Consider the following 20,181-nt stretch of genomic DNA (forward strand, 5'->3'; position numbering starts at 1 on the left):
ACTCATGTTTCTCTGGACACTCATTCTAAGGCCTGTTGAGCTTCTGTACTTACAGGGAAAAAAAAAATAGTGATTTTGCATTGGTGCAGTGTTTCTGCAGCTTTAGGTATGCCACATGTTGTCAAGGCTAATAATGGGCCTGTAATCAATGTTGCTATCGATATTGTCAATATTCTGTAAACGTAGGTATAAGGATTTTGATTGTCAGTATTCCATAAGTGTAGGTATAAGGATTCTCATGAAATGTAATCCAGATTTGGGGAATGAATCAAGGTTAGTACACAGATGCATTCCAGAGCTAGTGGAACCTACACAAAAAAATACTTGTACCATGTTTGCTGTTTCTTCTGCAAGGGCCCTGTAGAAGGATGGTAAACAGGGCATTTATTTAAAAGAAAAAGGGGAATTGTTGGCACACAGTTTGTGCTGATTGGGAGCGGGGCTGCAGCTGAGCCTCATCCCTAATAGGCTACAACTGTGTAGGACAGGTGAACAATATGGAAGGTAAAGAAACAGGGAACGCTGAGGTGTACCTGACCCATCCCAAAAGGATAGATAGGGTGCACAGGTGGGAATGCATCTAAGATATCATACCTCCTCTGCCAGAGACATCACCTTGAAAACCAAGACTGAGGACCTTGTTTGTTCAGAATGCATGTCTGGAAACGTGTGAGATCACTGGGGCTTGGGAAATGTTGGTGAATGGATGAACACCCATTGGGAAATGCAGAAAAACATTCAGCTTCTCATAGTCTGGATATAAAAACCACCTCCACTTGCTGGCAAGTCCTCAGGCCCTTTAGTGAATTAACCTGAGAAGGGGGAGTTTTCAATTTGAATCTTTGTCCTACAGACACAGTCATTTTAAACAAAACTGCAATGATCACAGAAGAACTGCTGGCAGTGGCAATTAGTAATGGCCACCCCTCTTGAAAAGCTCTAATGCATGCCTCAAGCAAAACAGGAAGAAATGCCAACTGCATCCAATCCACAAGGCAATAATTTTTCCTTTTTAAAGAGTGAATCCAGGGACAGGTTTATTTTACAGCTGAAGCACTGAACCTGCTGTGAAGTGCATCATGAAGGGAGCTGGGTACCGTGTGATGTTCCCTGAATGCAGTTGGTATTCTGCTACCCTTGCTCAGGCAGAACACGACAGCCTCAAACACCTGAGCTTTCATCAGGCACTGTTAAGCTAAACCAACTAAAAAGGCACAGCGGCTGGGGCACTGGGCAAGAGGCTGCTCTGGATCCTCCAGGCTGCCTTCCCAACCGAGCACAGGCTGCTCAGGGGCTTGGCAGAAACGCTGTTCCAAGTGAGAAAAAAATATCAGTACCTTTGCTGAGTCAGTGATGTTATCCCAGTAGGGAGAGGGAAATTCCAGCTTCCCCACAAGTATCTGATCAAAGAGGTCTTCCTGAAGGTTGTTTTCACTGTAAAACAGCAGTAACAAAAAAAACTATGAGATAAAAAGCCGATTTGTCAGGGGAATTTTAACTTGATTTGGGGATGGAACAGAAATTATGTGAGTAACTACTAGAAATGCAAAATTTGCAAGTTTATACAGTGATAGCTCTTCTGAGCCAATACATCGAGGTAACTCTTCCACTGGAATAGGGACTGCATAGTTAACACTCATTTATTAATCTCACTTATGGTCTGGTTCTTACCTACATGATGTGGACATTCCCTGTGCCCTACCCCTAAACTCTAATCAAAGAATACACTTGCTTGCACAATGTATCTTTCAAAACACGTGTTCAGCTTTAAACATAAACAAACAACATGAAAACCCCAAATACCTGAACTGGTATTTTTCCATCAGCAATAATTGCGTTGTTTGCAAAATATTTTCATTCAGTGTGGTGCTTTAGTTAAAACCTAACTATTTCGTTAAGCATTTTGCTGTAAAAATGAACATACAGGCCCTGCATTAGTAAGTTATATATTAAGAGGAGAATTCCCTCTCAAAATGTCCTAATTCCTTCTCATTCTCTGGAAAAAAAAAAAACAAAAAAAAAAAACACATTGATTTTCAGTAGAACTCACACATAGCCTGAGTCCCAGTACCAGAAATGATGTTTGCAAACCTTGTCGCTTGGTCTGGAACTTCCCAAGAGGAGGGACAGGGTTAAAAAGGCGGGATAAGCACATTTTTCCCCCTCTCCCGCTTTACCAGCGCCGCTCTCCGGGAGCTGCCGCATCCCAGCGCCAACGGCGGAGGGCAGTGCGTGCCCGAGGATGGAGGATCGGGATCCACATGGAGACAAAAGGAAAAGCAGCTCTGCCCTCAGCACCCCCCACAGAGCACTGAAACACCTGCCCCCGTAGGAAAACAAATTAATAAAATGGATCCCGAAGCCTAAAATGAGGAACAAATGAAAACCACTTAAAAACACAGGGAAAACACATCAATCCGATCCACCTTTTTTCCTCCCCTAAAGATGCCTCCCTCAAAGAGAAAGGCCAGACCTGTTCTGAAAGAACCTGTTGGTTTTTTTTTCTGGTCTTCCCTTTGGCACTCACCTGCGAAAAGGTGGGAATCCACATAACAGGATGTACGTAATCACACCTGCTGCCCAAATATCCACCTTTAAGCCGTACCTGAGAAAACAAGGCTGTGTTACTTGGGCTGCATTAACAACAACAACAACAAAACCCCAAAAAAGCCAAAAAAGTCATTCCAGTCAAAAAGAAATGACACTGACAGGATTACGTGAGAATCTGTGCTATGATGTGGTGATGTGGTGATGTATTTTGTGCCTGAGCATCTTCACACCTTTACGGTCTTTAAGAAACCATGGTTCTCTTTTTTTTTCCCCTACCATAAGCCTCAGGGCTCTCCAGGGTCTTCTGAATCTACTCAAATCCAAATCAGTATCCAGGCTTCCCAATCCAGAGCCACTAATGATTAAAGACAAGGATGTGCCTTCTCGGTCCCTACAGTGAAGTAACTCTCTCTAAGGTTATCCTGTGTTGCTAAGCAACAAGACACACCAATTCTCCAGCCTCTCCAGCGAGTAACACAGGGAAGACGAGCTGCACTTTTCTTTTAAAGCACAGAAATTAAAACACTGGAGGTCAGAAAGAGGCCCTTTCCCCTATTCAGTAGATTCAGTTTGTCAAAGCCTGAGGCACGCAGGCGAGGTGCCCTCCTGACACCGGAGCTCACTGCAGCTGTGAAATGTTTCTCAATGCAACAAATGCACTGAACAAGGAGTGAAACAGCACAACAAATTCCCTCCATCAGGAAATTCAGAGTGGTCACAGCTGTGGCAAGAGTCAGCCAGAGCATGGAATGGAGTTCTCATAGGTCTGAAAGGAGAGAGGACTTGTGAAAATCTGCCATTGGTGAAAATTTACCATTTTAGAAAACTTTTTCTGTATTTATGGAATGACCTGTTAAATACAGGTTGTTCAACTGTGACCAAACAGGATGTGCCACCCAAAAGGGTCACTTGAATCAACATGATCTAATTAGAACTGTCCGGAGAACAGGTTTAGACTAGGTGACCTCTGGAGCCTCTTCCAAAAGAAATTATTTCATTTCTAAAGCAAACACTGTGTTTTGCCTGTCTGTTCTTCCCCAAGCAGCTGCCACGGGTGGTACAGTGGGCTGTGGCTGCTGAGGTGAGGCAGGGAACACAAACAAATGGACTCCACTGTACCAGAGCTGCTCCTGGGAGGGTGGGAGAGGAGGCAAAGGCCAAAATCCAAATTCCAGAATTCTGGGAGCAGGCAGAGCATGGATACTGGCCTCTTGGAGGAACTGGGAATGGTGCCCATGGGTGGTTTGGTTACGAAACAATGGAGGGCCAGCCTGTCGGAGCATTTAGGTCTTACAAGATCTTAACAACCTGCCAAAAACGAGTGGTTACCAGGCCTGTGTTGTAGGCAGCCATGCTCACTCACCCTGTCTCTGCAATGATTTCTGGAGCCACGTAGGTGGGTGTCCCACAGACAGTGTACAAAGGGCCTTCCACCACCGTCGCCAGTCCAAAGTCTCCAAGCTTCAAAGACTTGGTTCCATCTGAATATTCACACACCTAGAATCAGAGAAATCAACACAGATTGAGCAGAACATCTGCATTTTTATATCCTCTAATTTCTTTGGGAAATAATCATCACCACACCAAGAAGATGGTAATTTCCACATCCCTGGAGGGAAAGAAGAGAAAAAATGATATTCCCATTGATTGCAGCTGGAGCAAGTGTTCAATGGAGCAGTCTGCCAGCTATGTAGGTCAGACCATGACACAGCCTCGAGCAACTAGAGGTAGAAAAGAAAACCCATCCCTTTCCAGACTAACATTCCAGAATTTTAGGAAGTCTTAAATATATTCAGTAAAATAAAATACTCGCATTTGAATGGGACCTACCATCAGATTTGTTTAACATCTTATTAACTTAGCAAAATCTAGTCAGCATCCTGGCCAGTTTCATCAGCAAAAGTCTTCCCTGTGCTTGGTCTGGGCAAGTTCAGTTTAGGTTTCTGCACAGACCCAACTGCACCTTTACCAAAATAAATGTGTTTCTTCAGTTTAGGTTTCTGTGCAGACCCAACTGCACCTTTACCAAAATAAATGTGTTTCTTCAGTTTAGGTTTCTGTGCAGACCCAACTGCACCTTTACCAAAATAAATGTGTTTCTTCAGTTTAGGTTTCTGTGCAGACCCAACTGCACCTTACCATAAACAATGTAGCACTGAGTCATTTTATTGATGAAAGAAGCTGCATTTCAATAGAGAGAAAAGTGCTTATACAACAGTGATGGCAGGAATAAAGCAAACCAGACTGACACAAAGAAAACATCCCCCTAATAAATTCATCTCAGTTTTGCTCGTAAAGGCAAATGTTCATATTAACATGATTTCAAAGGCATCTAGTTTCTAGAATGGAGGACCCCATAATCTCCAGAATGGCTGAATTTATTTGCCTTCCTCAAACAACTGAGCACTGCAATACCTTTCTTCATTCCCCTGTGTAATTCGTATCAGTAATGGAAACACTTGTTCTCTTTTATATAACACCTTCATATCAGCTATTACTCTTAGGGTTTGCATTTTTAAAATGCATGACTAGCAAAGGGAATGTAATTCCCTTCCAGACAGGCTGGATGACCCTGTGCAAAAAAACCCCCCTAACTATGTGCAATTACAGGTAGCAGTTGATGGGAATTATTTGCATTTACATTCAATACCAGAATGTTATCTCAACATTCTGCTGCTGTCAATCACAGTGAGTAAGATTTGCATCTGTTGAGTAATCTCTTTAGGCTTTCTAGGCAGAAAGGGCATTTGTGCCTATTTATAACTGATTCAGTCACTAATGAGAGCTTAAAATTTCTTTGGACTGTCTGTGTTTGGAGATGCACCAATAGTACGTGAGACTTCGACCTCCATTTTCTCTCTCAAGTGCCACATTTCTGCGACTACATTTTCCAGGAGAAGCCTCTGCCCCTGCTTCTTTTTTGCTAAACAATCCAATTTATTTGAGGGTTTATTTAAATTGCTAAACATTGTCAGTGGAATTACTGGGGAAAGAATTGACTATCAATTAGGAAATATTTTCAGCTTGTAGCCCTGTCCTTGTAATAGTTCAAAACCCAGTCTGGGATAAGCCATGACTCCTGCTCTTGGTGCGAACTCATTAAACAGGACTGACAAACACCACAAAAGACTTTAAGAAATGGCTCAAGCAGGGGAGATTACGGCCCTGTTCCTGCAGTGCCTGACACTTAATATCCAATATGTAATGCACAAGTGTAACCTCTGCATGTAATCAGGACAGCGCACCCTGATCCCATTCTGTGGGCTGGGGCATAAGTAGCTCCCAAAGCAGACTTCGTGGCAATTCTTGTCAACACAGGCATTTTATGTCCCTGCTGAAAACAAAAGTAGCCAGTTTCCTAGGAAAAGAATAAACCCCTGTAAAGGGTTAATTCCCAGTTAATTTCCCATCAGAAAGATGGTCCGACTATGACAGTGAAAGGAAAAAAAACATTGGCTTCAGATGGTGACCATAGGATTGTTCAAAGAAATGGCTCTCAGCCCACCTTTCCCCCACTTGCAAGCTGATAAATGATTCATTTTCGTAGCTTTAAAATTCATTGTTTTGTGAGACAATACTCCTGCTTATCCAAAAGGCAGCCAATCAAAATGGAAATAAAGATAGGTCTAAGGACAGGCTTGAGCACAGCTCTCCTGCATTACGGTGATTGCTATCTCATTGCAAAAGATTTACTTCATACACACTTACTCTAAATTAATATGCCTGCTGTTCTCTGCCGTGCCCCTTGACATTTATACACAAGCATTTGCATTAATGAGAACAAAGTAAGAGAAAATACTGGAAAATAAATGGGACGTACTAGCAGATTTTCTGGTTTGATGTCTCTGTGCACGATGTTGAGACCATGCAGGTATTTGAGAGCACTGGCTAAATTGTAGACCATGGCACTCCCATCTCTCTCTGTGTATTTTGTAGATGAAGTGATGGCATCAAATAGGTCTCCTCCCTATGAAAAGGAAAAAGATCACCATTTAAAAAATAATTAAGATGGCATTTTGTTTTAAAAAATACCCCAAACCCAAACAAATGTGTAAAATCATCCTTTGCAAAAGACATGCTCAAATTCCTGTTAAAGAGCAAAAATAAAAAAATATTTTGCACAAAGATGATCTTGTCACCAAGATACTAGACTGGGACTTCGGTCATGTACATTAAATTCTTAACTGTACTCCAGGCTTCTGGTGTCTGCGCCTGGGCAAATCACGGATTTTTTTTCTATTAATCTTCCTACCTTTGATCACTCATTTATATTACCTACAGGTACAGGCATACAGCATCCCTTTTCTTCATCTTATCAGTAGAATACCTTCAACATATAAAAAAACCAGCCCTGATTTTGAGTAAAGCCTAAAATAAATTAGCCCAATAAGAAAAAAAAAACCCAACCACACCTAAGTAACAAATATTCAGCAAATTCAAATTTCTGTAGATATTGCAAGAAATACCAAATAAATCTAGCTGAAAAGGACAAAAGAGATAAACACACTCCAACATAAATGAATCCACTGATTGAGAGACATCGAAGTACAGAACCTCCAGGTGATTTCTGAATGTGTCAAGCTCTGTTTATGGATGCCCTGTTCCTCTGGGAATACACAGCAATGTGTGAGTGAGTTACTGATGCGGCATTTTCAGTCATTGCAACAAATTTCATGTGGGTGTCTCCATGATGGTTTCCCTGGATACATCTGTAGGAGTGATCTGTCTGAGCTGTGGGTGGCATTCCAAGCATTTCAGTGCACACCGAAGAGAAGCAGCAATTCAGGAAATACAGACCAAGATGGTGGTGAATTAAAACATTAAAAAAAAAATACTGTCTTGAAACCCCAAAAAGCCTATAGGGTACAAAAATAACTTCTAGAAAGGAGGAAAGATGAGTGGGCTGCAGAAATTATATATTCAACAACTACACGCTTTCTTTAGAGGTTTCCCAGTCTGGCAGCCATTCTAGAGGGGACTCCTGTACGTAACAGAGCTTCAGTCAAAAACAAAAAGTGCTGCTCAAAAAAGGAGCAGTGCTGCTTTTGCTGTATGTTCTTTGCATCTGACATGGCAATCAAGCTGATGTGCAGTGTTGCTGTGCATGTACAGAACTCAGACGAGAATGCACGACTAGAACCTGATGCTACTCATGTATTTGGCACACAAGGTGACAGCAAAATGAATATTTGTGTTTTCTCTGTACATGTACAAAAGCAGCATCTGTTTTCTGGTGAACAGTTTGATATAAGCAAAATGGGTGAGATCTTTTGAGTTTTGGCTTTCTAGGATGAAAATCGCTTGAGTTTAATTTATTTGTCTTCTCTATTAAGATTAAATTCATTACAGAGAGTTCATTGCTTTGAATCAAATTATTAAATAATGAGAACAGTGAAATAAGTGCAGGTGTTCTGTTAGTAAATGCATATCACTATCACCCCTGCATATTGTAGGCACGATATAAAACCCACATTCTGCTTCTCTCTAGACTGTGCACATTGCAAAATTACCTCAAATCTGTGTTAATGGCCAAGTTACAATCTAAGAGAGAGAAAGCCCATTAATATAACTGCTTGACAGGTGTATTTTTATGATTTAAAAATGCAGGTTGCCACTGAAACCTTATTTGATTATGTCTCCCAAGATCTCAGCGCTCCTAGATACTGCTCAGAGAATTCAAACAGGACAAATAAAGCCCCCTGAGCCTTACCTTGACCAGCTCCATCACCAGGTAGAGCTCTGTGGGGGTGTCCATCTCCTCTATCAGCATGATGATGTTTGGGTGCTTCACTCGGCGCAGAATAGACACTTCATTTTCAATCAGGTGTTCCTGTTCAGAAGGGGACGGAAGTTTATCTGAAACATGAATCTGCCAATTCACTTTTCCTTTGATCAGCCAATCACTTGATCAAGTGAGCGCCCTTTTTGCTGATTAATTTATAAAGCAGAAGGTTATATTCAGTTGCTGGATCTTGGCTTGCATTTCATCACTGACCACATTTAATTTAAAATATATTTCGCACACACAACGAATGAGGCATCTCAGAAAAAGACCCCAGAACACAACAGGAATTCAGGAAGTGCAGGTTATATTCTTATGTGGGTATTATGAGGTGAAATTAAGTTCAGAACCTTTCTGCCCCCAAGCTGGATCATTGGAACCTGTCACCCCTCATCAATAGTTAACATGTTCTTGATCCTCTCCAGTCTTCACCTCTCATTTAGTGTAGGTTACTCAAGGTCAGATTAGCTAGGATTTCTATCCAAGGACTTTACTTTTTTTTTTTGAAGTTGTGAAATATATTCAAGAAAAAAGTATTCTGAGAGCTTTGGTTATGGATTTTGGTTCATTTTATATGTCTGTTCAGATTTACAATCTGCAAAATGTGTAATAGCTCAGTTAAATTGTTGTGACTCCAACAGCTTAACAGCACACAGACTGAGTTCAATTTCCCCTTCCCTGCGCTTCTGAGCAAGTAATGGCTTTTGAGAACAAATTAGTTTCAAATGCCTTGTTTTCTAGAACATTTTAACACTGGAGAGCAAAAAAAATTACGTGTTCCTTCCACACGAAGAATGATTTCATTTTTCCTGTATAAATGTTGGAATATGCATATTGTATTTCGGTTCTCTGCAAAATAAGAATCAATGCTCGCATCAGACACGAGTATCCTTTCACCCTGGCAGGGAACAAATCATGTCACTGGACCGGGAACTTCTCCCTGCTGAATGCACTGATAAGGAGCATGCACTTCATGCATTTGTGAGCAGAGCACTAGGAGGAGATGTGATCCACTGTGTGTAGGCAGTGACTGGAGACCTTACACCACTTCACCTTCTTTTCCCGGGGTTATTTACGGATGCATTGTGCTTTTGCCAAAGCTTTCTGTGGCCACACAGCTGAGAAACCACATGCCACGTGTGCATCTCGTTTTGTGCAGCACACACGGTTAAACACCACACCTTTGAAATTCACTTTGAAAGAGCAGCAGTGGTCACTCTGAACAAACTGAGTGCCTGCTCCAAGCAAAGTGCTCTGGAGAGAAAACAGAACAGACAAACAGGAAGCAATTCCGTTAAACACAATGCTGAACCTCATCACCAGACAGACGTGAACAGCCACAGCATACTAAGCCTTAGCGATGGCAGTCTGGAAATTCAAAACTAACATTAAGAGTCCGAGGGAAAATATCATTACGTATATTAATTACAGAATATCATTACAGCTTTCTCAACCTAAAGAACAGGGGGCATATTAAATTTATTACACCCATTAATTACAACTCAGGCACAATGGCTTTATCTGTGCTTTCTTGACTAAACTGCTCAGGCATAATTAATATTTAAAATAAACAGTATCTTTCTTTAAAGGCTCCAGAATGTTGTTGAGCTACAGTTTAAAAATCTGTCCTCAAAAAATACTGACTAATACGTAGCTAGTTATTTTCAAGCACCCCACTGTCTTGCTATGTTTTGCCATGTAAAAAAATGATAATTCCAAAACTCATTATGGTGTTCTCCTGGATAGCGCAAATTCAGTCCACATTGATATGATTTATTTACAGAGACATTATTCTGTAGTAAGAATTTAAGCCACTTGTGGAAAACAGTCAATCGTATTCAACTTTTTGAACATCCAAGATCACGGAGCAGTGAGCAACGCGTAAATCATCCAAATTTGGGCTAGATGGGTGCTTTTAAGGCAGGGGTGTAGAGCTGAGTGAGAAAGGAATAAGCTGTAGCAAAATGTAATTATTTCCTTTGTTGGAATTCTTCCAGGATGATTCTGCCACTAACACCCTGCCACTTTACACCTAAGAGGTGTAAACGTCTTCCAACAGTCTCTAGCTCTGCAGATACAGGTCTCTTCAAAACGGGCAACTGTGCATCCATGGGGTTGATTTTTCTTTCCATATTTGTTTTAAAGCAAGGAGAATGATAAATAGAAAATTCCTCTAAACTCTACTGTGTAAAATAGATTACCTATCTCCAGAACATTCCAGTTTATGATACCTAAACAGCTGACTCAGACAAGTAATAAAAACCATCTAAAGTTGCAAGCTGTACACATCACCCAAAAATTTTGTTTACAGTGGGTCACCCTTTCCACAGCTGAAGAAATTGCAACATTTTAATCTCAGAAAAGCAATCCTAGCACTTTTCCTTGTCGCTGCACATTTTTACGATTCCTTTCTAAATTTTCTAAATAAACCCAGAGAACATGAGGTAAAATGAAACCCTCATCTCCTAGCACCTAATACATGCTTTAAAATCTGCACAGATAAAATGTTTCTGTTTGAGGACCTCTCCTAATAGGAAGTCATCACAGCATCACACAGCTCCTTACTACACAAAGAGCAAAGGCAGTTATTCTTCCTTTTAAAAAATATCTATACTCAAGAAGTATGAAGGGAAAGAAGAGCTCTGACACTCTTAGGCATTTGCTTGGATTATATAAGATACTGTTCTCCTGAAGAGACACTTTTGGATTTTTCTGTTTAAAGTCTGAATTAAAAGGAAGTTTTCAGAACACAAGAGATCTTTGTTAATACAGGAAGGTGACACTACATAATAGAAAGAAAAGGTGGTGAAAATTTCTTTTCAAATCCATGCTCTGCTTATAAAAGGAGCGCATTGAGCCATACAGAGAGAAAAATAAGAGACAGAGTGGGATGGGAATTACATAAATAAACATATAGCTGCAAATTTCCCCTCTCACGTTTTACACAACAAAATCGTCCAATAAATTTTGGGTGCGTATTAGCATTTTGTCAGCCCTATAAAATAGGCAACAATTAGGGGGGTTTTTTTGCTATTATTTAGCAGACTAACACTCGCTGCTTTTTTTATTTCCTTCTTGGATACATTATCATCTTGCTAAAGAGATACTCTGCAAATAGTCAGAAAACCCAAACACACCCTCCACTTATGACTAATGAGCAGCTGCTAGTGCTGCCTCTGTGCACATGCAAATGGTTGTACACTACCTTCCCACAGCACTTGGCCTTGTCTATGATCTTCAGGGCAAACTCCTTTCCTGTGGACCTAAGCAAGAAAAACATGAGAGCCATTCATTAGGAAAATTGTGGCATTTTCTGGGAATCCACCATCATAACAGCGTGCTGTGGCCTTTGCAGGCAGAGAAAATTCAGGGAGCAGACCTGGGTTGTTTTTTGTTTCCTCAGCAGCATTTGTGCCTGCTGTTTCCCTGACTACCACAGCCCAGCTCCCCTTGGTGTATTAATCCCAGGATCCAGCGGCAATTTCTGCTTTGTGACCTGGCACAACTCTGTCACTCCTTTAAGGCAAAATCTGCCTTCAGCCTTCCGCTTAGCTTTGCTCAACTGGTGGGCTTGGAAGATAAAATCATCTACGTATATGTGTGAAGATTGATACCCTAGTAAAAAAATTCAATAGGACTCAACAGAGCTAAAATCCCCTAGTCCATTGCAGATAGTCTAAAATCCTGTAGAATTTATTACACACTGATTTTGAGCTTTTGTATTGTTGCTTTGATTTTTTTTTTTTAGTATTTTGTGGAATTCTACAGCAGTCATCTAAAGTCCCATGACATTTAACAGGGTGGGTCATATACAAAGTAAAAAAGGATTACTGTTTTCAGCAAATACTCTCACAGAAAGGAGCTCTTGTTTGTCTTTCATCCCTTTAAGCAATAAAAATCTCCATTTCTCCAGAAAGGGGGAAAAGGAGCGGAAAAAAAAGCAACACAACTTAATCTTTTTTTTAAACCAGGAATAAATTATGACTTATATTATTGATGAATTAAAAATCACTTGACATTGCTGTAAGACCAAGTTGCTGATATTTTGTACTGTGCCAGTGCCAACAGACTTCAGTGTGCATCAGAACACTGCTAGAAAATGGGAGGTAGATACAAAAGCAAAACTCAGGCATGTTTTCAAACTTCTAGGCTGCTTTTCACTGTGCTTTTAGTATTAAATACAACTGCTCAAAATCAGCACCTTACAGAAAAAAGGCACTGAATTAACACCTAACATTCCATTTATGCATTATTGAAAAACTGCAGGCGAGAATCCCTGCCCTGGAAGTGCAGCTGTATCTGCGAGGTTGTCATAGTTACAACCTGATCTGGTCTTTAGATAGAAGCCCTTATCGAAATGGTATCTGTGAAATGCCACCCTCTCATGTTGCAGACCCGATGTAAGATCTGCTACGAGTACAGCGCGGAAATCAAAATCCCAATTTGTCCTGTACACCATTATATCAGAAAGCCTGTGAGCAACTCGCCAGCAGCACCCACTTAGAGACCCTTCAGCACCCGTGCTGTGAGCAAGGGGAATTAACATTCACAAAGCCAATTCATCCCTCCTCAAATCCCTTTTGTAAATGTCCTCTACTGTAGCACCCAAGGAAAAAAGGTGGATATAGCCCACGCAATTTGTGTGCTAATACCACTGCACATTGTACACCGCCATTGTCTGACAGGTTTCTGGGGCTCTTCTCGAGCTGTCAGCGCCCATCTGTTGACTCATGTCTCTATATACAGACACACAGAAGGCACAAAAGAGACCACCTTATTCTTTTCTTGTTCTTTTTGTAGAACATCCCAGCTGGTAGCTGTGTAATAGGTAATCCTGGCTCCACAGCTAAGGCTTCTTAGCACAACACTATTAGAAATTAAGTATAATTAATAGGAATTAAAAGAGAAGCATTTACGGTTGGCATTTCCTCTGTCATCATTATTATTAGCAACTGTTGTCATATACTTATTTTCATAATATTAATTTTAAAATGTTGCAATAAAGATTTGATCACATTCAAAACTACATGTTGAAGTGTAATTGTGCCTTTTTAGAATTTTTATAATTGAAGGGTTGTCTTTCGGGTCCAGTTTCCTCATTACAAAAAGCACAGATGACGTTCAGTGACTTAGCAGCCCTTGTCCCATTTCCAGTGGGATTTAAGTGATTTCCAAAATGTGCAGCTTATACTTCTGACAATAAATACGTTATCTTGTGCTTTTAATCTGCTATCTTTCATGAAAGCCTCTGGGTGAGGATAAGGGCAGTGGAAAACAAAGGAGATGGTGTAGGGGGTGTCTGGGATCACCTGGTTGGTATGTAAGCACAGATGAGTGACTCTGTGGGTAACAATGAGAAATTACTGGATCAGTAGCCCTTGCTCCTGTGGGAGATTTCAATTTTCCCAAACATTAAGTGGCAGAGAACCAGCCTGGCTTAGCAGGGAACTGTTGTGGTGCTCGAGAGGCTCTTTGGAAGCAAGGTGGGTCTTTGCAGCAAGATTACAGAGCTGTGGTTGGTGCATGCAGGGAGAGGAGAGGAAAGGCCAATGCCCCACTAGAGCTGACACTGGCCAGTGTTGAGGCAGACAGCAAGGCTTTCTGAAGTGTGTCAATAGCAAAGGGAGCTGAAAAGAAAACACTGGAACTTGCTGAAGACTGTCACCTGACTAACAGAGTGAAGATAAAGGGAAGGCGTGGAATGTTTGCTTTGTTTGCCTCAGTCTTTAGAGCAGTCACTGATGGAAGCTGGGCTGCCCAGTCTCCTGAGCCAGAGGACCACAAGGGTGGGGGCAGTGACATTCCATTTGCTGACACTGAATTTCCAAGGGCATGCTGGAAGACCCAGGGAACTACAGACCCATTAGTCTAACCTCAGTTCTGGAATGAGATGTTTCCATTCAGAATTCTTTTTCTTTCAATTTAACTAAAACTACCAGATGAGGATCAAGTAATAGATTGTTTCTCTAACATTTATGTTTTTCACAGTCATTTGTTGAGTTTTCCCAGTATTTGCATACAAGTTGGAGATTCCTCATAATATTTAAGAAACTGACATAACTCTCAGGTTGATGAAGATAGCAGAAGGTGGTTCTAAAAAAAAAATACACTGAGAAAGCGACAGTCAAATCATCTGTTATGTTTGCACTGGCAGCAAAGTGTGACACAAAGCTTGCAGAGGAAGAGCAGCAGCACTGCAAAGGTCTGCAAAGGTATCCTGCCTACCCCACAGGGAACCAGGCACCAGGATGTTTCATTTGCAAGGTCTGGCTCCTCCACACCACAAAACACAAGCAGCAAGCCCAAGGGAGCCACCACGACTGCATGTCTTTAAGAGTACTCTATCCTGAATGCTGAAAGCTGTGAAAACTCACGTCAGCAGCAGGCAGTGGGGACACCACAGCAGCAGAATTGCTGAGGCAGAAGGGGGGGTGGGGGTGTCTCAAACTCTGTTTAGACGCCACATAGAATTTCCTGTCATCATCAACCATCTGTAGTGTGAGAGACTTCTTGAAGAGCTGTGGGGTTTCCTGAGGAGGCACCATGAGAAGGTGATGCCTCCTTTAGTTTGTGGGATAAAAAGCCATGGCTCTCTGCTGCTCTTGTAGAAGAAAACATAGGAAGCCCTGCATGTTTTGCTGTGCCTGTTTCTCCTGAAGTGTGTGCATATTTTTGCGACTGCTCCTCGCTTTCATCTCATTACATTTGTCTAGGAAATTATGTCAATGCACAGGGCTCTATCCAGCACAACAAAGAGCAGGACTGAACAGTTTCCTTGCTCACCGTTCCACGCACTCCTTTACAACGGCGAAATTGCCATCACCAATCACCTTCCCCACTTTATACTTCTCAAGAATGGTAGATGACCCTGAGAACTTGTTTCCATTCAAGCCTGTAAAAAAATATATAGAAGTCAATAATGCAAGCTGAAGAGAAGTGTCAGCAGGATGCAATGGATCCCCAATGGGCTTCACAGACACAAAACAGTCACAAATGCAAAACAAAACTTTAAAGTAAGCTGTTTTCTCCACTGCAATTCCCTTGGTTTTATCTCAAGTGTAAAGAAGAACAAGATGAACCCAAAGGTATTTGACCTTTGAACACACAAATAAGTCTCTGGTTATGTTTTTGTATAGGCATATTCTAAAAGTAATGAATGCAGTTAGAAGTTCTTCATCTAAAATCTTCTGACCTCAAATTACTTTTCTGACATTTTTTTGCAAACTCAAAGCAAAAATGCAAATAAGATTCAGCAATAATGCATATAACACACCCAAAAAGTTTTTTATCTGCTGAACTCCTTTAAGTTTTTATAGGTGCTCCTAAAACATCCAGAATGCAAGTAATTATGATAGATGCTTATTTCAGTGTTTTTAAAATAAAAAACATTACTCCAGCATGAAATTTAAAAATATTTTAAAATACTTGGCTTTGGTTTAAAGAGACGAGGAATAAAATGTTAAGTTTAGCTGAGGTCAGTTGACTGGCCAGTGGTTCTCCCTGAAGCACAAAGAGCTCTTTTGAGGAGGGTTCCTCTTTCAATCCAGCCACAAACACATTTCTGGTGATAATGCAGGTCATGTTCAAAATCAGTCAAGTTGCTAACAGTGACTATTGAAGAGCAAGGTCCAGTAAAATGCTACCACTGGACAAAAAAAAAAAAAAAGGTAACAAAATTTATTTCCTAACTTTACTGCCTTGATGTATAAATTGTGCTAATTTTTTTTCCAAGGGGAATCTACAAGGTAACAAACATCTCCAAACAGAAAATGATTAGGAGTCATCAGAAACCATCTGAAAGTGCTGATGCAAGTGTCATCTACAGCAAAATTCTGGCAAGGATTGCCAGCAATTATTGGTGTCCTACCTTCGGGACTGTGGCAACGGAGTGATTCAGGTACCCCATTCACGTTGGAAGAAGATCCACCATGTGGGGAGATCTGTGGAAGTACACAAGAACTTCTAGTTTCTGATGCTAGTCACAAGAAAGAGTCATACAAAAAAGCAGCAAACTTAAAAAAAAAAACCCTGCTAAAAACACTTATGCAGAGTCAGTTTACTTTTCTACTCCCATCTTATTTTCATTCTTGCTTTCTCAAAGTTCATCGTCACTTGCACCAATTTAAGATTCAGCCAAAATATTTCTATTTAGATAAGCAGCTGAACAGATTTCAGTAAACAGCAAAGTCCTTTCAGCTGCACCTACAATTCTGGCCTAGGCGGCCAGGTACATCTATGATAATCAGATTTATTTAGCCATCTATTGGGATATATTTTAGGTTATTATAGATGTGAAGATCTATGACACCTACAAGCATTTCAAGTTAGATGTCTGATATGTATCCAGATTTAGTAACTGTGTTTTAGTAACAAAACCCCTGTGGTTTAGATCCAGTTTTAGTAACTGTGACACTGTAAATAAACAAACATCTAAATGATTTTCAAGCATGGCAGCTGAAGAAAACTGATTTTCCTGCACTAACAACTTAATTGGTACTGGATCTGAGTCTTCATGATTCTACTTGCAGTCGTCCTGTCATACTGCCATGGGATATAAATCAGGGTAAGTTTTTATTTTGAAAAGGGGTGGAGGCATAGGAATGAATGCCATAAATACTGAAATATGCTGGATATGTTCTGTGCACCACTTTTATAACCTCTCCTACTACAGCTATATATACAGGGATGCTGCATGAAATTAAAATAAAGTTTAGATCATTCCCCTCCTCTGTGTAACATCTCTTGCTGTTCTGTGAAGTTCCAGATCTTGTTTTCTTCATGGGCTATTATGGTAGTTTTCAGCACTCACCACAGGAAGGATTAAAATGCTTCTCTGCCTTAAGCTCAGTGTCTGTTGAAATGGCTTTTTGAGGCACCGGGAATGCAAATGCAGCATTTTGCCTTTTAGCTGACATTGTCTGGTTACAGTGCTGAATATTTTAAATCATTAACACTATTGTCAGGGAAAGAACTGAACTGACAGATAGGGATATTGTCTAAAGGCTCATGAAATGCTAATGAATGCTTAAGTTTCTAGTGGCAGCTGAGCTGCCAAATCAGCTAAAGGTACAGTAACTAGAAGCTGTACAACTTAATTTTGCAGAGCCCTGAAACAATGAAGTTTACCAGCATTTGGCACAGAAGTAGCATCAAACTGCAAGCAGGCAGCTACTACTCTGCTCCTTGCTAATAACTTAAACCCAGGCTATGTTAATGCTGCTGTCTTTCTGAGTTATCTGTTTAACAGGGATTAGGAACAAGGACATTCGGGTTAAATGACATTTGTACAAAATCATGAGTCAGTCTCTTAACCAGTCAGTCACATTTTCTTCAAGCATGAAGCAGAGATATCAGAACAGACCATGGCCAAATATCAGTCATCAGCCTAAAATATTAGTAATCTATTTTGGGTTTTCAGTGAGTTTTCAGTGAGTGACAATACATGGGAACATCTAGCCCACATTTCCAACTTCCTTCAGTCCTGTAATCAGGGCAGAGCATGACTGGGCACATTCCTTCTTGCCACAAGACGGAAGCAAACATTAACAGGGGAAAGAAAAAAGAGCTAAAATGAGTACAAAAAAGATAAAATTAATGCTGCCATTGTGGCTGAGGTGTTAGATCAGAATCTGAAATGGCAGGTTTAACCCTAGCTCTGCCACAGCTCCACAGCTGGTGGGATTCTGGTTTTTATGTCATTAGAGTGTGAGGAAGGATCCACAGGTACAAACCCATGTTCTTTCGCAGTGGAATGGTGCCTTGGTTGGCCCTCAGGATTAGACTGCCCATGACACGAATGTTTGTGGAAACATTTGGGGATTATTTTCATAATGAAAGAAATACCTAACTCCTTGGCAGCTCCATGGGGTGATGGTGAATCTAACTGTGGAGTATGAATATTTTAGTGAAACTGTGAATGAACTTTGCAGAAGTATTCTCTGAAATCTGGGGACACTTTGGTTACATCATTGTAATTCATCCTGAAAAGCTGCAGTAAGAAAGGACTAAAAGACATTCTGAACATAAAAAAAAAATGTTATTTATATAATCAGTGTTTCATAGGGATGTTGTATTTAAGATTATAACACTTAATAGTAACATAATGTGTAAGACAGAAACTTGATATTTTTTAAGTGATCCTTAAACATGAACTGTAAATTCAGCAAATGCATCGCTTAAAGAATCCCTCTATGAACTGCTGTGGCCCCTGTGACAGCTAGGCTGGATAATCACGTGTAAAGAATCTTTACATATAACTGCACACAAAGCACATGTGTACAACACTGAAGAGATTAAAAACCTTGATGAAGATAGGCACTAATCCTTCAAATCACTTAAGCACATGTTTAACTTTAAGTACATTAACATCCTCATTGAAGTAAGAGGGACTATTCAGTAGCTGAAAGTTAAGCAAATACTTAAGTTATTTGTTGGATCAGGTTCTAATGCCCTTTCACTTTGGTCATTTGGTCCATCAATTGCAAAATAATACGCAGAGAAATTCAAACACAAGGCTATTTAGCATAATTGTGAGAAAGGCTTCAACTGTAAAGCCTCTTTAATTCTATAATTTTATTTTCTTTTTAAAAAGATTGCAAGACTTCATGGTCCTAAATTTTAGGAGGGGTCAACAAAGCAATTCAAGTAAGCCTAAGGAAGTTATGACACCACTTTCAAAAATTACACCAATTTCCAGATTTAATTTACTTTCTGGATGATTTTGATGGTACAATGTGTGCAGAATGACAGATGTACTGGAAGAGCTCAGTGTCAAATCACCCTTAACAGCATTGCATAGAAATGTACACGTAGAACCAAAGCAAAATGTTAAACCTTTCCACTGCCTACAGAACAGCAAAAGGACTCCTTTTGGTCAGCTGTCCTGTGACAGCAAATGCACCATTACCACCATTATTAACCCATGCACCACATTTTATCTCCATGGGAATTCAACAGAAAAATAAGAAACTCAGCATGTTTGATCAAAAGAGAATACTCTACAGAGTAGTCATTTACTTCATGCCCATATTTGTTAACTTTTGTATCTAAATCTTCACCTTGAAACAAAGCCTCTGCTAAGTGAAATGCTGAGTTACAGAATAATACTGGGATGTTAAAAATAAACAGCCTGAATAAGAATGGATGGGGTACTAGGTACATAGTATCCACATCTGTCACTTACCAGAATAAAGGCTTTTATTTGGGCTCGTGGGGAAATTCCATCATGTTTCCTATTATTGAGACATAGCTTTAATTCCTGACTTCAATGCAGCCTCAGAGTCCACTACTTGAAACACTTCTGCAAGCCTGGGATGCTGGACTTACTGTATGCACTGCACAACTACTAGCACAAGGACAGAAAGAAGGCCCTTCCCCTTAAAGATAAATTCTTCACAAGGAGTCTCTCCTGAGAGGAATTTTCTGTGCCTGAACCTACCATTCCTAACAAAGAGTTGTGAAGAGGTAGGAATCCTTGGGGACTGAAGAGATTTCTCTTGAAAGGAATAGTGGCATTCAGAGGATATGATATAAGATTCAGTGTCTTGAGACTGAGAAGAAATTGCTGCTGCAATCAGTTTTTTTGCATGTTGGCTGCCTTGACGACTGGCACATCACTTATGCTCTCCATTGATTGTCAAACTACGAAAAGCTTAGCAAGGTTCTAATCTATAGTAAAATATTTTACTTTGCTCTGGCTTTTCAAATAAAACAGTCTTTAAAGTGCAGTTAGGGTGCACCTGCTCTGTTGCTCTGCTCTTTACAGGAACCAGAAACATCAACCCTGATTTTTTTCCCTTTTTTATACTGCCTCAAACTTATACAAAACCATTATTCAGTCCTGCTGTTTC

At 40.4% G+C, this 20,181-nt stretch overlaps 1 protein-coding gene across 4 annotated transcripts in view; it reads right to left on the minus strand.

The window, feature by feature from the left end:
* The window catches only part of DCLK2 (doublecortin like kinase 2), an 84,600-nt gene that overhangs the window by 10,826 nt on the left and 53,593 nt on the right, over nt 1-20,181 (minus strand). For all 4 annotated transcript variants that reach the window (XR_010721533.1, XR_010721534.1, XM_066186500.1 and 1 more), the window contains 8 exons: nt 16,200-16,272; nt 15,116-15,224; nt 11,538-11,595; nt 8,261-8,380; nt 6,371-6,517; nt 3,914-4,047; nt 2,528-2,605; nt 1,338-1,434 (listed from right to left, as the gene is read on the minus strand). Coding sequence is in view for 2 of the 4 variants with exons in the window: in XM_066186500.1 (XP_066042597.1) it covers nt 1,338-1,434; nt 2,528-2,605; nt 3,914-4,047; nt 6,371-6,517; nt 8,261-8,380; nt 11,538-11,595; nt 15,116-15,224; nt 16,200-16,272 (816 nt within the window). In the remaining 2 variants the exon portion in view is untranslated. The remainder of the gene's footprint in view (nt 1-1,337; nt 1,435-2,527; nt 2,606-3,913; nt 4,048-6,370; nt 6,518-8,260; nt 8,381-11,537; nt 11,596-15,115; nt 15,225-16,199; nt 16,273-20,181) is intronic.

The sequence above is a fragment of the Chamaea fasciata genome, unplaced genomic scaffold (assembly GCF_029207755.1).
Source record: "Chamaea fasciata isolate MVZ Bird 193981 ecotype frontalis unplaced genomic scaffold, bChaFas1.0.hap1 SCAF_6, whole genome shotgun sequence".
NCBI lineage: Eukaryota > Metazoa > Chordata > Aves > Passeriformes > Sylviidae > Chamaea > Chamaea fasciata.